At 39.6% G+C, this 17,136-nt stretch overlaps 1 protein-coding gene across 1 annotated transcript in view; it reads left to right on the forward strand.

The window, feature by feature from the left end:
• The window catches only part of aspscr1 (ASPSCR1 tether for SLC2A4, UBX domain containing), a 67,274-nt gene extending 50,772 nt beyond the window's left edge, over positions 1-16,502 (forward strand). The window contains exons 14-17 of the mRNA XM_015356516.2: positions 9,608-9,659; positions 11,090-11,159; positions 13,893-14,089; positions 16,347-16,502. Of these exons, the coding sequence (XP_015212002.2) occupies positions 9,608-9,659; positions 11,090-11,159; positions 13,893-14,089; positions 16,347-16,357 (330 nt within the window). The 3' untranslated portion in view covers positions 16,358-16,502. The remainder of the gene's footprint in view (positions 1-9,607; positions 9,660-11,089; positions 11,160-13,892; positions 14,090-16,346) is intronic.
• The last annotated feature ends 634 nt before the right edge of the window (positions 16,503-17,136 follow it).

A 17,136-nucleotide genomic window follows, 5' to 3' on the forward strand; every position in this document is an offset into this window, starting at 1 on the left:
CTCCGGGCCTTTGATGTCTGTGCCCGAGCGCTGATGGACAAAAGAAGATCCTGGAGCAGCACTACAGGGATTTTTTGGGGGGGGCGGAGTGAGCACCACGTGAAACTTTGAATTAAATGGCTCCCTTATATCTGTTTGATTTACTGTGCGTTTCTAGTTTTTGAAAGGAAAATGCATGAGTCAGGAACAAAGTCAAGAATGTGCCATACAGTGCTCCACTTGTGACTGCGTGGCTTCTGTGGGAATGACACTCCGGCTCTACTGCAGTTTTGTTTTGTGGACTTCCTGTCATGGAGCTTGTGGTTTTCAAGGACAGGCTTTAGTACAACTTACAAGCACAGAGAGGTCTGGCCCTCACCGCCTCACCGACCAGCTCGTGCTCCGTGCAGTACATTGCTCAGTGGCAGGTATCAGGTATCTCTTCCTGCTTTTTGAGGTAGAATCGCAGTTGTTATTGTGAGATTTACTTATAAAAATATATTTTATATTAATTTTTTAAAAAAATATATTTTCTAAATGTTTAGCTATATATATTTTAAGTTTTGGTTTTAAATCTTGGTTTTATAATACTTTATAGACTCTTTTCAGCACTCTGTCTCCAGAACCATGCACACTGCCCACGAATAAGAACAAACCTTCTGCAGGGAACTGTGTTTATACCCATTATGAGATCTTTTTGGGAATACCTGGCACTTATTTGCAATTAATTTAATATACAGATGGAGAAAAAAAGCCTAGTAATTAGGATGTTTTAGAGCAGGTCACAGTTACCTGTGACCTTTATGTGAGACAGACTAGATGGATGAAAATCCTTGATTGGGCTGCAAAGTGAAACAATGATTCCTCTTAAAACCTATGACACTAAATAATCTATTTTAAACTTGCACCTGAATTTTGTTGCAGTACAGTGCTGATCAGTCCAAATGAAGATTGGCCCTGACTCTCTATTTCACAAAGGCACTGCTCAGTGACAGTTCATCAGTTACCATCAATCTACAGACAATGTGTTCTGTTGGCAGGTCCATCTGCAGCCAAAAAATCTATTTTATGAGGTTGCGTGGAGACTTGTATGCCCTTAAACCACACTCAGTAGCATTCATGTGCAGAAATTGTTCTTGCACAGAGAAGCTTGGCTTGATGACATTTTGTTAATTTTTGGCAGAAGTGAGGTGCTTTTTCTCAGTTTGTCTCGGCCCATGTTTTTTATCTGTTATGATCTCCCAGTTTTGGTCCCTCATGTTTGTTATTGTTGTTTTAAACAAAACTTTCTTCCAGCCGTGTGCTTTTGCACAACAAGTAGCCATGTTGCTGACTCGCTCACAGCATACCTGTCATGATGAGGGAATGAGATATGTTCCTCTCTCACCTCTTGGTATTTTGTGGTTCCTTATAATCATCCTTTTTGGTCTTATAAGCGTCAGTTTTGTAGACTTGAAATTTCAGCCTGGGACATCTTCCAGATTTTTTATGTATGAATCAGAGGGCAAACCAAGTAATTTGCATTCAGGCCGTCTCTTTTTCATGCCTTTTTAACATGCTCTGGGGGAAGGTGTCTCACACCTTAATTACTGTACACTGAAGACCTGGAGCCAAAAAGGATTCTCATTTTACAAGTGCTATATTGCTTTTGTTAGTTTTGTTGGTTTGTCCAATCCCCCAAAAAACTTTAATTTAAAAACAATATTTAGGTGGCATTCAACTGTAGCTCATTTTTGTGCTTATATTTTGCTATTAATTAGGATGCGGGAATTGTCTTGCAAAAAATTATGAAACCTACTACATTCTACTGAAGGAGGAAAGGAAACTGGATTTTTTGTATTTGTGGTAATAGAGTTGAATAAATATTGAATATATATTTTATTTACAGTACTTTAAGCATTTTTGTTATTTATCTTATTTATCTCTGAGATTGTATCTGTGTTGTGTGAAGCAGGTAAAATAAAAATCAGATACTGTAACAAAACTGAGAAGCATAAAATGCTGCTGCCCATAAATGTTGGTTCTTAGGTGAAGTATAATTTGATTGTATGCTGTAGGTTGATTCTGTACAGTGTGCGTGCATTCATTCTGTGCAGTTTGTCAGTGCATTAGAGTTATAGGTGAGATTAAAGTAGACTTTCTGGAGAAACTAGTGTAATGAAATCAGAATAAAAAAACAGCTGAAGGCTAGGTAATATTCCATAGTAATTAGTAGATTAAAACCCTTAACAGTGTATGCGTGTCTGACTGCAGGGCATTGGAAAACTATACATGTGATTGGGTGTGTTTCATGTACTTTTTTGTCCTATTTACACTATAGGCATGTTTTTGTTTTTTTCAAAGCAGCTAGGCTCCTTTTTCATTTTCTTCATATAGTCACAAAATTAGGACACATAAAGAGCTTATTTCAAGCACTGAAAGGTCCATGATAAAAACTCTAGAACTTCAAATGCAGCTAGTTAGCATTCAACCTGCATGTGTCACAGCTGAATGCTAACTACAATATGTGGACAGTTGGTGGCTAAATTCTTCAGCCTGTAGTTATAGTACTGTCGTAACATCAGCTATGGCCTTAATGATGATAACCCACTGTTATCGTTTAGGAAAAAAAGTAGACATTGTGTTTCTCTTTTTGACACGGGTCAGAAAGACAATTAAAGAAACATACAGAAGATAAGACGCTAGCTTCATCCTAATCTGGACACTTGGCAACTGCTGATGTTTAGTGAAAGTGGGTCCATTGTGAATTCACTCCATGAGATGTTATCAAGGAATTAAAGGAAAGCAGAAATTAAAGACAGATAGCGTTTTAGAACTTCAAACACCCTATAGAATAACAAAAAATGTCTGGCATTTGGCAAGACTGTTTTATATACTTCATCATCATTGGATTTTACCAAGTCTTTAAACATGTCCTTCTCTTCATCTTAAATACTATAGATATTTTCTATCCTGAAAATGTTTCATATTTCTCTTCAGCTGCAAAACCTTAAGAGATGCTTAATCTCTTATGCAGGAAAAGGCTTTGTAAGTTTCCCTTGTAATTAACGAGTTTTTAACTTTCTTGAAGAGACATTTCAGAAAGTGACATAATGAAACAAATACTATGTTCAGTGTAAGTCATCTGAAGTCTACCTTAACTGTAAACAATACATACATCTATGATATTTATTGAAAATGTGGACAATTGATACTGTTACTGCAATCGCATAGGAGTTAAGGAATCTGTTTGAATGCAAAACTGCAAGCAGAATTGATGTGAAAACAATGCATTTGAGACTAAAAAAATCTACAGCTGAGTCAATTTGCTACTCAGAGTAGTGTTTTTATAAGTTCAGGACTGTTAGTATACCTTGGAGCTAAGCCATATCTCAGAGCTCTTAAATCTGCATCATACTTACACACAGCAGGGCAAAACCAACTGTGTAGCTAAATATACAGAATTTCTGACTCCTGGAGCTGATCTGTGTCTTGTATTCAAACCGCGTTGTCTTTGCAAAATCCCATCTCAGTGTCTTTTATAGATGTTGTTTAATTCAGGAAGATTACCCACTGTAGCCTAAAAGCAGACCACAGTCTGGGTTTTTTCAGTTTCTGCCATCTCTGTCTGAACTAAGACCAAGGCATTCCTAACTGATAAACCAGACATAAAGCAAAATACTGTATAATGTGCTTCTAAAAGATATATTGCATCTCATTTGAGATGTACCACATTTGCGTCAGACGATCCCAGAGGGCTTTTCTAAGGTGCCAAATTTGTTGACAGCTAATGAACAGCAAATTTCTCCCCATGCGTAGCTCCAGATCTTGTGGGAAGTGTTTGTGTGAACATTTTCAGATGCCATAATTTTTTAAGAATTTTATATTATGTAATCATGCCTGCTGTAATTCTTTTCATGTTTTTCAAGCTTTAAGGTTGGGTTTGTTTTTATTTATCAATCCAGTACCTCCTACAACAACAATAATAGAATGTTATTAGCTCATTTCATAAAATAAAATCTCAAAATGCTGGACAATATCGCTTAATGAAGGAAAAACTAGGAGAAATAAGAAAATCTATAGAAAAGAAAAGCAAGTGTTGAAAATGTTGAAGAAGCTCTATAACCCAGCTAGATCTTTCTATACAGTACATGAGCAGGAATCCACTCTAAAGTGACATTTGACAACTGACAGAGGAAGCAGCTGCCTGCTGATGCAGAGTACTTTTACTTACTACAGAAGCTGCAGAATTCAGGACAGACTGAAGCCTATTTAGTACCTTAGATAGAATTCTTACTCTTAACAAAACAAAGGCATGCATCAGACAGGCAGAACCAAGGGCCTTGACCAAGCAGTGTCATACAGGTGGAAGAAAAATACCCATGTGATGTCATTAACATGCAAGAGGTCGGGAGTAAATTCCATCAAGACTGTGATTTCCGTACCGTCGGCAGCAACACGGAAGTCACCAGGTCCTGTTTTTCAGAAACTGATGTCGTTTGGCTCAACCTGATCCCTAGTCATGGAAAAGGCATCCACATGTTTCCCCATATTGATGGTCTTGAGTCTGTAGTGTTAAACCAGGACTTTAGTGACATACGCGGTTCTGCTTCAGATCATTTATATTTGTTCCCAGCATAATGAAATCGGTTCGAAATCTAATATTTTCACTTAGTGAGGAGTCCTTAATTGAGAGCAATTTTTTAAAGGGGTCCCCCGCCAGGAAAGTTGGAGAACATGTTTTTTCCAACAACTCTTGTCATCTTTCAACCGATATTGGCATGAGGACACTGGCAGACTAGCATTCTCCACTGCTGCTCTCTCTCAGCACCGTCTCCAAGCCTGTCTGCAGATCCGGTGTTGATGAGCCTCACTTGTGTCCTTCCTGGCTGGGCTCTCTTAAGGTCTTTAAGACTCAACTCCTTTTAGACTTGAAAAGCAAAAGGCCCAGAAATCCAGTGTTAATAAAACTCATCTGACATCCTAATGATTTTGCATTTTCAGTTCCTTTTTTTTGGGAATTATTTATTTGGTATTCTGTCTCAAGTTTCTCTTGCCACAACAAAGACAGATGTTTGAACGCTATCCAGTGGCACTTTCTATACTACAAACGTCTCCGTTAAAACCCAATCTCACCTTTTGATTTTGATGATCCAGGGCTCTCGCTTTTTTTCAATTAAATGTGTTTAATTTATTCATGATTTTAAGTAAATTGTTTTCCCTTGTTTTTCAAAGAGCATTTGCACAGTATACTGTTTGTATATGTTTCTTCTCTGATTCTGCTGCGGCTCTAACCACATCAGAGCTTTCCAATGCTTTCCGAACTGTTGACAGATTTTTAAAAAATCCTGGGAATGCTGGATATTGTTTAGTAGATATGTTGGCTAGGATTCTCTAAAGCCCCATAGAAGTCTTAAAATGTAATATTCTTTTTTAGGTCACAGAAGGGATAGGATGTGTTAGTTGCCAACCAAAGTATGTCTTTAAAAAACTGAAGAAGAAACAAGCGAAAGAAGAGCAGAATGCAAAACCTGACACAGTCTTGTCTTGTAATGTGTGGTTTTGGATACATCTTTTCCCAGACCTGCAAATGGAAAACAGCAATAGGCTGAAGAATCCTAAAATGAAAACACATTTCCCTTTGAATCAGAAAAAAAGTAATAAAACATAAAAAATTAGATTGGGCACTGTAGAAATGGCTGTCCGTCCAACCACAGAGAGAGTATGAACATGTTTGCATGGCAAGAAATGGAAACTCGTCTACCTCTTCATGGTATCGGAGATGGGTACATTTTAATTCCTTGAAACAGCTCTCATCCAATAGCAGGTGTCCAAGTACAATATCATGTTTCATGCTTGTCACTTTTGAAAATATTTTTAATGCTGAAACAATAAATAATATGGGGGGAGTATACAATGCACATATTTTTTAGCCGGGCAGTGCAGAAATGACTCCAGAGGCGGCAGTGTTCCTGCTCTCTTCGTGATGCCTGCAGAAGATCAAGGCCTTTCAGAGCCCGTTGCTGAGGGTTCACATGCTTCACTAACCTGAGAGGGAGTGTTTACTGAGGCTTGCGCTTCCTTTCAGCGTTGTCTGGGAGTGATAGCTTAACAACGGCCTTTGCACCCCTTGGCATTTCCAACATGGGTTGGAGAGGGAAAGAGAGAGACCAAGGGCTCCATCTGCAGATTGGAAGAAAGCGTTCAGGAGCCCCCGACCCGGAGAAAGAAGAATGGTTAGATGGCGACGGAGGCAGCTCCGTCAGTTATGGTTTGCTGGCTGCCGGCTCAGTTCCTCACACCGCTGAACCTGGTTCCTGTGCCAGGGTTCACAGCTTAGTGGACACATTGGAAGGCAGGAAGGACCCGCAGAAAGGGAGGTCATTAGCATGGCAAGGTCAGGAAGGGAGGAAAAGGTTGGTCTGTCTGTCTTTTATTTTGAATCGCTTTTCAGACAATAGTTGCATTTTTTTAGACATCCTGTTGGGAGGAGGTGGGGGGGGTTGCAAATTTTGTCTGTTGGTGAAGCAGGTGTAGGAATTGATAGTCTGTGGGAAGATCTCATCTCATTTCATCTCATAGGCCAAAGGCTCCACTGAGCTGGCATGGCTCTGTTTAAGTTTGGTGGCTCTTCCGAAATCTCATGAACAGCATTTTCTCATACTTTCCTTCCCCCCTTTAAAAAAATCCTGGTGAGCTTCACATACCTATAAAATGCCCCAAATTTGTATCACTTCAGTTTTGGTCTGTGATTAAATTTTTAAACAGTGAAACTGCCCGTTGTTTTGCAGCCATGCTCCCTTTACAGCTGGCTGGTTCTGTTGGAAGAGTGGAGGGATGGGAGTTCTTGCTGGCTCTTGGCCTGATTCAAGTGCCACTTGTCTCTGTAGTTCTCCTTACTTCAGCACTGGATCTCTGCACCTAACTGATGGAAACGATACTTTCGCTGTTTTCTTTAGTATTAAACCTGCAAAAATTCCATTGGCAGTGATGTTTGGCTTTCCTGGACATTTCACCTGATGCATGTGTGATATTTCCCTTCCACCTTTGATCTCAACGCTGCTGAAGGGTAGTGACGGCTCTACCGAGTGGTTCTAATCATTAGCCTACAGTGCATGAGCTGGTATTCCTCTTTCCTAAACATGCACACACCAAAGCAGGAGGGAATGTTTTTGAACTTTTATTAAATCCTTTCACTCCACTTGCATATTCTGTCAGAATCAGCTTTGTTCTGGTTCTGGGTTCTGTTCTTGTATTGCCAAAAATTCAAGGCTGGGAGGCGGCGGAGTTGTAGAAAGTCACATGGAGCTGGGGACCAAGTATGAACAGAGTTTAGCTTTCGATTTGGAATTCTCTTAAAAGCAGGATCTATTTGAGTTCTTTTTGGGGTAACGTATGTACATTGCAATTTTCTTCAGATTTTTTTTAACGTCAAATTTTTCAATGTAAAATCTTCACCTCTTAAGTGCAATAGATTTAGCAATTCGTTAGTGCGATTTGAAGCTATCTGTTTAGCTGTTTAACAGACAGAATATATTTAAGTAGGTGGCTGCGTCGGCATGCGTAGGCTGCAAAGGAACAAGTAAAGGTTTGTTCCCTGCTGATAAGAGAAGAAAAGAAACACAACGTTTTGGCTGTGACACACGAAGAAGGCTCAACAGCCAAAACGTTGTGATTCTTTTCTTCTCTTTTTCAGCAGGGAATAAACCTTTTCTTGCTCCTTTGCAGAATATATTTAATCTGTAAATATTCCTCTCATGGTTTTAAATTAAAAATACCTTATAGTTACAGTTGTATTATCACATTAATTAAAATACAGCATTGAAATCTTATCAATACAGATGTAGCCCCCCAAAAATAATTGTGAAATTCAGAATTTTGTTTTAATAAATACAGTAATTCTTTTGGCTTCACCGTTTAGGTAGGAAGTGGGTCTAAGGGAGATCACTCACTTTTAAGATGCATTCCAAAAAATATGTTTGAATTCCATTTATTTGGTAGAATTGCCAATATTGTTTTTTGTGGCCGCTCATTTCAGAATTGCTAGTTAAATAATTTGGCTCCCTGCTGCAATGTGCACACCATCAAGAGAGGGAAGCCTGTAAATCATGGATCACCAAAGGATATGCTGCCCAGCTCAGGTTCACCCAACACTGGCGGAGCCCAGCCAATTCTCTGTGGTGCTGTTGAGAAACACAGTCACAGTAGACTGACTAGTATAGCCTGACTAGAACCAGCAGTGTCTGTCCTGCTGCAGGACTCGGCCTTCTCTCCAAAACAGCACTTTAACTATCTGAGCAACCAGGGAACATGGGTTTTTAAAGCAATTCTGCTTTGTTGCTGTTTTCAAAAGTCATAAATTCATAAATAAGAGATTACAGTACTGGGAAGCCCGATACCGTAATCATTTTTACACATTTTAGACATTTTTACACATAATCTAACTTTTTTTTCTCAGTGGTGCTTGCATGTAATGGTCTTAAATGCAGTTTAATGACTGTTGGTTTTCCACTTAAGTGAAACTAAAGACCGTGCTTTAGTAAAAAGTTATATAAATCTTTTTTTTTCTGAAAAGATTGTTAATCTCTCACTCTGCTGTGTCTGTTTTTCATGGGGTGCATACATAAAGAAATCTCAATATTTAGACAGCTGCTCTGTTTCATCTTCTGAAAATATTACAAGCATAGGATCCATAAGAAACATTTTATGGAAGCTTAACCATTAAGTAACGTCACACGAGGGGGAGGATGAAAGCTGGAAACACAAGACTAGCGGTATTATACCACAGTCACTGTGGATCAGACGCCTGAGTGTAACTCTGTCCTCTTTGTTGTAAACTCAGGCTTCAGTCGAATTGAGCATTTTAAATCTGGAAAAGTAGCGCCTGCGGATTGTAGACTGAACCCAGATCAGAGGAGCAATCCACCTCTTGAAATTCAAACCGCGGGTTAAAGTTGGCATGCTGTCCTTGGCGCCGCTTGCTGATCAGTATGACATCACTGCTGCTGTCTGACATGCTCTGATCTCAAACAAAAACACTGGACCTGTTCCCTTACAATACAAAACCCCATAAGTCAAATTCAAAAGCTTTTTTTTTAATCTTTCAATCACAATGGCAGTGCATTGTGTTTTCTTTGGTGCGGTAGCCAGCGATTGAAGTGGTGTTTTAATGGGGTGGTGCTTTTTTTTTTATTTTCTGTACGGAGGTAAGAACAGGGACCACTTTGAAGATTGTACATATTTCTGTTGTTTTTAAAAAAAGACATTCTAAATTATAGCTTGTTGAGATTTAATCCATTCTCATGCTTGTGAGGCTTAGGTTTCAGACCTGGAAAGGAAAAACTTGTCTTTTTGGAAGAAGAGGGCTTTTGGGCCATGCTATGACATTGTTCCTTTCTCAGCATCCTACATGAGCCGAAGAATTCTTGTTAGCCACCTTTGGGAGGCAGCCCTGTACTGTTTGACCAAATCACCCTTCCTAACTTTCAATGCCTGAAGTCGGATTGTCTCATACATGTGTGCTCTTATTGAAACTTCTTATTATAATTGGTTCTTTTATCTAAGCAGTGTGTCTCTCATTCATCAACCCCTGATCTGAAAGACATCCATGTTGCCATGTGGCATAACTCTCTTTGCTTGTCTTGTTCAGGCGAACTTGTTTCCAGCAGCCCTGGTGTATTTCGGCTCTGATGTCAAGGCAGGTAAGTAAATTGCCTCATTTATTTAAAAAAAATGTTTTCAGCGAAAAAGAAAAGGGCATTACGTGTAATTCTTTTATATGGTTTTGTGGATGTGGTAGTGAGGCATGCTGATTGGTTTTCCTGGACCTATTCAGTTAGCCTCTGCAGGCCTTCCTCCAAGTGTGTAAGCCTTGACGTTGCAATACTTCAGCCTTTTTTCGTGTGTGTATATAAAATGAAACGTTCAGCAGATGCATCCATGTAAAAACCTTTCACCACTGTGTCCAGCACTAAAATACGCCCTCCGGTAATTAACAAGCTAATGCACTTGCCCAGAGTTTGTGCCATTGGATTTGAGGGTCACATTGCTTTTGAAAAGGTAATTTGCTGCAACCAAAGCAGCCTCATCATGTCACACCTTCTGAATATACACCATAGATTACATGTCTTTACTTTCTCAATCTTGCAGCACTCTTGTCCTTTGAAGTACTGTAACAATCTTTCTAGGAGAATCCCCATACATTTTATTAAGTAAATTGGTTACTGTTTGAAGTGGTGTATCTCAGTTCCACATGTGGGGCACGTTGGAGGCAGGAATTACCTCTTGGAATTGGTTCTATAGACAGTTTAGAGGAAGACTGTTATCGGCTAGGTAGTAATGGGCCTGCTGCCTCCACTCACTTTCAAGACAGTTCTGCGTCACTTTGTTTGGTTAGATACTGTATGTAGACCACATGTCACTAGTGTCCATAGTCTGGATGTAAAGAAAAAAACATCAACTCTGTGCCTGCTTTCTAGTAGATGAAAAAAACTTAGGCATATTGCAGGAAAAATGGGGAAATCCAGCCTGACATTTCATCTGAATATATATTAAAGTGAGTGGTTTTGATCATGTTCCTTTCATTCTGAGCCTGGCGTTAGTGGTTTCTTATTTTCTAAGCTCCCCTGGTAACCACCCTTGCCATGAATCCTGCTTTGCCTTTCAAAAGAAAGTACAGCAGTTTTTCGGTACTGCTGTGCCAGCTCAATAGAGATCCATGCAGCTGAGCTATTGTGAGAAAGACACTGTTCTCACACACCATTGAAAACCCAGTGAGAAAGATCACTGTGTGCTTTCCTCAAAGTGGTGGGCAAACATGACAGAAACATGCTACCAGTGTCTAAGGCACTGAAGAGTCTTTGAGTGTTTGTATTTATAATACATTTTTTTAGTATCTGGGAAAAATCATCAAATAGCAAATGATTTAAAAAATGAAAGCATCCCCCGTCGCTCTTAGGTCTGTGTTTAATCCTTTCTGATACTTTGAGTTAAACAGATGTACAGTAAAGATCAGTATTACTTATTACCCCAAAATACTGTTATTAAAAAGAAAACAAAATACAGTTTACACTAGGGATATCTCAAGTATTATTGTCTTTTAATGCCTGTGTTCTTTTCCGGTGTTTTGCAGATTATTATTTACAGAAGCAGCTGCTGGATTCCAAAGTTCCTCCTCGGCAGGCGGACGATGCTGTAGCTGGGTAGGCTGCACAACGCCTTCCTGTCACTTACAAACTAACAATATTGCCTGTAGAAAACTGCAGCTCCATTTGCGTTGAGGCCGTCCTGCTTCGTTTCAGTCATTGTTTTGCTCCACATACAGTATCATTACGTAGCATATCCATAAATAGAATACTATTTATTATGAAACAAAAATATAGTATAGCATAGATTTTAACTTATATCTGTCCATCTATTTTCTAACTGCTTGATCAGATACAGGGTTGCGGGGGGGCATGAACTGTCAAGCAACAGGCGCAAGGCAGGATGAATACATCCTGGTCAGGACACCACTCCGCCGCGGGGCACTCACACTCACACCTGGGGCAATTTTCCCAGAGGCCAGTTCACCTAGCAGTGTGTCTTTGGACTGTGGGAGGCGACCCACATGAAGACAGGAGGAATGTCCTTGCTGATAGAACTCGAGGAATTGAATCCAGGACCCCAGCACTGCGGGGCCGCAGTGCTGACTACTGCACCACCGTGACGCCCGGTTCCGATTCATATAATCTTCCTTTTTTAAGTCAGAATCGGCAACTACTTTTCTTTTTATGGTGCCCTTCTGTCGTGCTGAAGCTGTCACTGACAGCGTGGAGCTAGTCAGCACGTCAGTTTCGCGTGGCTGGCTGGGGACACCAATATCAGGGGCTGTGGAGCTCCGCCTCTGTTTAAGATAAGCACAGCCCCGGAAATGAGCCAGCTCCACCCCACCTTGCGTCACATGTGCAAAAATGCATACTTTGTGCTTGCCTTGAGTATGTTCTACTTAGTTTCAAGCTTTTAAAAAAGTATTCTTTAGCCCTGAGTATTAGTTCATGTCATGGGTGTCAATGCAAGAGCAAAATTCTAACGGATCTGATTCCCATCATTGAATTTTTCATCAATTAGGTTTTCTTCCTGCTTCCTCCCACACAAAGTAGTTCCAGTGACTTCCTTTACATTTGTCTTCTAATAGCTTAAAAGGGCATTTAGGCGGAATATTTTAATAAAAGGAATTTTTCTGGGAGATGAATAGATCACATTACTTCTAGCATATAAATACCTTTATGCATACATTCTTACCGTAGTTGCTCGAAATGTTTATCTTGTTTATGGAAGAAATATATATTATAAACATTCTTAAAACACACCAACACAAGTTAACATCACATCTCTTAGGGGAAAACCATAAAATGCATTCTTTGCTGTGATAAGATCTTATTCACTTTTCTTATGGTTATCAAACTTTTTTAACCCAGACTTCTTCATGTTATCTGGGTAAAACGGATTGTGCATCATAATGATATCCCCAAAATGTTGAGCTGCAAAGTTATTTCCACACATCCTGCGAGATCAAACCAATAAGCAATGGGGACACTATAGCGAGATAAGAGTCTGCTGCTGCTGAAGGCATAGTTTAAGGGATTAGGTTATATTTATAGAACACAGAGTACAGGAAACTTTTAATAATGAGGACCTCAAATGGTTGACCTATGATGTCTCAAATGAGCTCCTTCCAAATGCAAAAGGTCATTGCTCTGCTTTGTGTCAGAGAGGTGCCGCAGGAGTTCTCTTCTGCGTTTTTCTTGCGCTTCCACCTTGAAATTTCCTTGCATATTTAGTGGAATTAAGGAATGAGGTCCCTTTTAACAGTGCTGTACAGTTCAGGCACCATCAGAGAGATTTATGGGGGTAGTTAAAGCACATAACGGGGGATTTGAGGATGAGGTTAATATATATTTTTTCAGGTTGTCTTGAAGAGTTTTCCAAGTGTATTATCAGGTAGATTATTGAAAGATTTAGAGCTGGAGTCTGTAGTCCACCCGGGGTCCTTTGAGTGCATTTAGGTGGTCCGCAATAAAACCTAGAAAGTTTCTGCAAGATAAAAGGTTACACTGACCTTTGTACATTTTCTGTAGTTAAAACAGTTCAAGTATTTCTCTAATTCAGATAAATGCAGTGTTTGGTACTTGATCCCAGAAAGTAAACTATAGTTTTAATTTAGCCCATACTTTAGAATTTAGCATCAACACACTCATAGAGATACAGTAATTCTGCAGAACAATGCTCCCTCTGAGAACTTTGAGAAATATTTGATAAGTACATTAGGCTTATTGTAGTATCAGTGAACAGCGTTTGTGAAGACACGATCATATCTCTCTTCCCATAAACCTGTATAAATGTTTGTGCACGATGCATAGCTACCACTTTAGGAATAACTGTGTGCAATTCTGCATCACTAACCAGTGACCCACCCACCTTGGCCTGTTGCAGGGATTTTAGTTATTAGTCACTCATGCCTAAATATCAACAAGGGCCGCACCTCCGAGATTTCCTGCACATGACATTTAGGTTTAAGCTTCATCAGCACTGGAAAAGTAAGCTGGTGCAGTAGTATGTTAATATAGGTGTGTTTGATCGCTCTATAATTTAAGCTCTTCACAGACCCCCTTGTGCCAGGGGTCAGCTATTACCTCCTTGAAACTAAGATAGTCCCTTTCGCCATTGACGTCACTCGAGACTTGGGATGTATTTTTAGAAGCTGTCCAATACTAATTTAACAGTTTCTCTTTGTGTGATCTGTGGCAGGGTTATGTAAGAGGATTACTTATTGTTATTGCCTGAGCTCTGGTAGGCCACAGGACTAGGGTGTAAAGGGGCTGGGGGAGTGTGTCCAAAAATAGCAAAGCCCTTAGCCTAATTGTTCTTTCCTTGTGCTCTGTATTCTTTCCCAGCTGCATGCCCAGGTCGCCGACCCCATCATCCACTTCAGCAGATTCGGAAGAGTTTTTTCCGCCCCCCTTGGATTCAAACGCGCCGGCCAATCGGCAGAGCACAGCGGCAGACCAGCCCCAGCCACAGACTAACAGCCAAGCGCCAAAACCAGTTAAGACTGATCCCAGCAAAGTGCCCAAGTGGCTCAAGCTCCCAGGTGGGTTCCGATTGGTGCAGCAGCAGCAGCAGCAGCGTAACAGAGGCCAGGGTTAATAAAACAGATCAGCAGAACAGAAATGTTAATGCAGTCCCTTGCCTGATGTGGCCAGCTGCTTTGTCTACCCCGGTCATACATGTGAAAGTGTTAACTATTCTCTATGGGATAGCCTCATTCCTAGCTTTTGAACACAACCACGACTATATGACTGCACTTTCCATATGTCGCTTTTCTCACGTCTTGTATCCCAGATCAGCTGTGAGGATCCGGTTCTTTGAGAGGGTGAAAGTGCAGTGTATTCTAGATGTCAAATCTAATTAAATCTTTGCCACAGTCAAGAATGTTTTTTTCCACTCATCTGATACAGCGCAGGCCTTTCTTCTACGTGCGTTTGAAATGTTTTCTTGCTGGCTCATAAACATTAATACTTTCTGGCAAATTTCTCACATGTTGCTCTACCCAGCCAAGCCCCTTATTTCATGCCATGCATCAGAGAAGAGACCACAGGGCTTCCTGTCCCGTTCCACTAATACAATACAGCCCTTGAGAATTCCTTCCCTGTGTGTTGTCAGGAAGCAGCCGAAGATACACAAGTGACTCAAAAGATAAGGATGCTTTTGACACTGGATTAGCTAAGGATGCTTTTTTCACATCAGATCCTTTAAAGGTTCTGCGAAAGTGAAATTTAAACAATGGAGTTTAAACACAAGAATCTGAAGAAAGTCAGATTATCAATGAGCCACATGAAAGTCAGTTAATGTGTTTTACGGGTGCATTGTTTTCAGGTTTCTAAGATGATTCAGTGCCATAATTGAATTTCCATGCTGCCTTGAGGGCTGAGTGTCGTGTGTGAGTGTAATGGCAGAGATTAATACACCACTGGGTTTTGATTTAGCCTTTCAGGTATGATGAAACACAGCCAAAGAACATGCATTTGACCTGTATGGAGCGTCTTAAATTCACTCTTTGGTGGATTTCGGAGAATAAAGGATTTATATTGTACAGACAGTAAAATGTGTTCCCTATTGTTCATTTAATGTTAAAACCTTGAATCAGGTTTTGTCTTTAATGTCATCATCACAACAGAAGTTTGCCAGATTTCCATTGTTGAGGAATACAAAAGGCCTCAGTTTTATTTTCTGCATTTTACAAATTCTATTAAATGTGACGTGCCAAATTGCATACATGTTTTCGTGATTGCAGTAAAAAGGGTGTGTGTTTAAGTGCCAATTTGACTCCACAATATTCATGTGCGGCTTGTTTTCTTTTGATTTCCACGTGTTATCATTTTAGAATGGAAATCCTATTGTTTTACAGTTTTTATGGATTTGGAAACTTGAAAAAAATCTTGAATGCCTTGGCAGGTGACATGCTACTCAAGTCAGTGTTGGTATATTGTCAAGAAATGTGCAGATTCTCTTCAGTACTTGCTCTCAGTGTTTTGTATTTTCTTGGTATGGACCATCAGGCCACTCATAGTACACAAATTATATAGGTGGCACATTTTTGGTGATAATTAAGATGTAAACTATGAGAACAATTCATGTAAGACTCAAGCAATAACTCAATAAGGGTGGAGCGGTGGCTCTGTGGCTAAGGATCTGTGCCTGTGGCTAGAAGGTTGCCGGTTCAAATCCAGCAGAGGAATCCTACTCTGTGGGGCCCCTGAGCAAGGCCCTTAACCCCAACTGCTCCAGGGGCGCTGTGCAATGGCTGACCCTGCATTCTGACCCCAGGCTTCTCTCCCTGTCTGTGTGTCTCTTGGAGAGCAAGCTGGGGTATGTGAAAAGACAAATTCCTAATGCAAGAAATTGATCACAGTGATCTTTTTTCCAGAGTTTGGGTATTGTTCAAGAATTGATTAGTACTGCATATGGACTCTTTTTTTAATAAAATCAGCTACCAAAGCACCAGCTTTCTTCAGAGGAAATCTTTTGGCAATTAATGGAAACTAACATGTTTGATGTTTCATTAAAACATCTGGGGAGGTTTTTAAATCAGTCAGATTCAATTTTCTAAAAACAAATTGTGATTTATCTGTAGTTCAAGAGGAAAAAAAATATTTGAGAGTTCATTTCTACACAGTTAAAGAAAGGTTTTGATGAGCATAAACTATCCTTTTAATTTGCTTAAAATTATTGTACCTATGCATGTTTCTAAGTAAATGTGCAGATTATAGAAAAGTTCTGTTAGCTATAAACAATTTTTAAAATGTTAATATGTGTTTTAAAATTCTCTTTATTTGTTTGTTTTTCAGGAAAGAAATGAAAATGCACTTCCTGAGAAGGGGTTCCAGAACTTAATTTAAACAATGAAATTTTGGATCATGCTAAAGTTCACCAAGAGTAGCTTTAGAAATTGAGGATTTCAAATTGACTTGATGTTTTACATTAAAAGATGTAATTTGCTGCAATCATGATATGTTTGCCTTTTTTTGTAATGGTTTCTTTTTTTCATTCTGTTCCCAAGTTAAAATGGCAAAGAACAAAAACGTTTTAGAATGAAAACATCTGTTACAAAAATGTAGTGTGCTCACATTTCCCATACTGTAGTACTGCAGATACACCTGCTGGTTAGGCAGCATTGTAAGATAAATACCAGAATGTATTTTCTTGCCTCTTCAGGTGAATTTGCTAGTCTTACATGAAAGATTCCTGCCCTGTGATTGAAAGAAACTGTTCCAATGGCTTGTAAGTAAATCACAGGCCGGCGCAGCACTAATCATTAACCACATGCAGGAGGAACACTGTCTATGACACACCAGAGATGAGCAAGTAACACTGAATCCTACTCTGGCTGCCACAACCACAGCTATTAATACCAGTGCCACAGCCTAGAATGTGACCAATAATCACGATGAGAATGAGAATGGTAATTATAGTGATAACTAGTGAAAGTTCTGTTACAGTATTGTTTATCATTGTTAAGCTCTAATACTAGACTTAGCCTTGCATTTTGATCTGTAGAGGAAAAATTTGGTGGTGGTGGTGGTAATAATAATAATAATAATAATAATAATAATAATGCCTCGAAGTTCCATGATGGCA

This window comes from Lepisosteus oculatus, chromosome 9, assembly GCF_040954835.1.
Source record: "Lepisosteus oculatus isolate fLepOcu1 chromosome 9, fLepOcu1.hap2, whole genome shotgun sequence".
Lineage (NCBI taxonomy): Eukaryota > Metazoa > Chordata > Actinopteri > Semionotiformes > Lepisosteidae > Lepisosteus > Lepisosteus oculatus.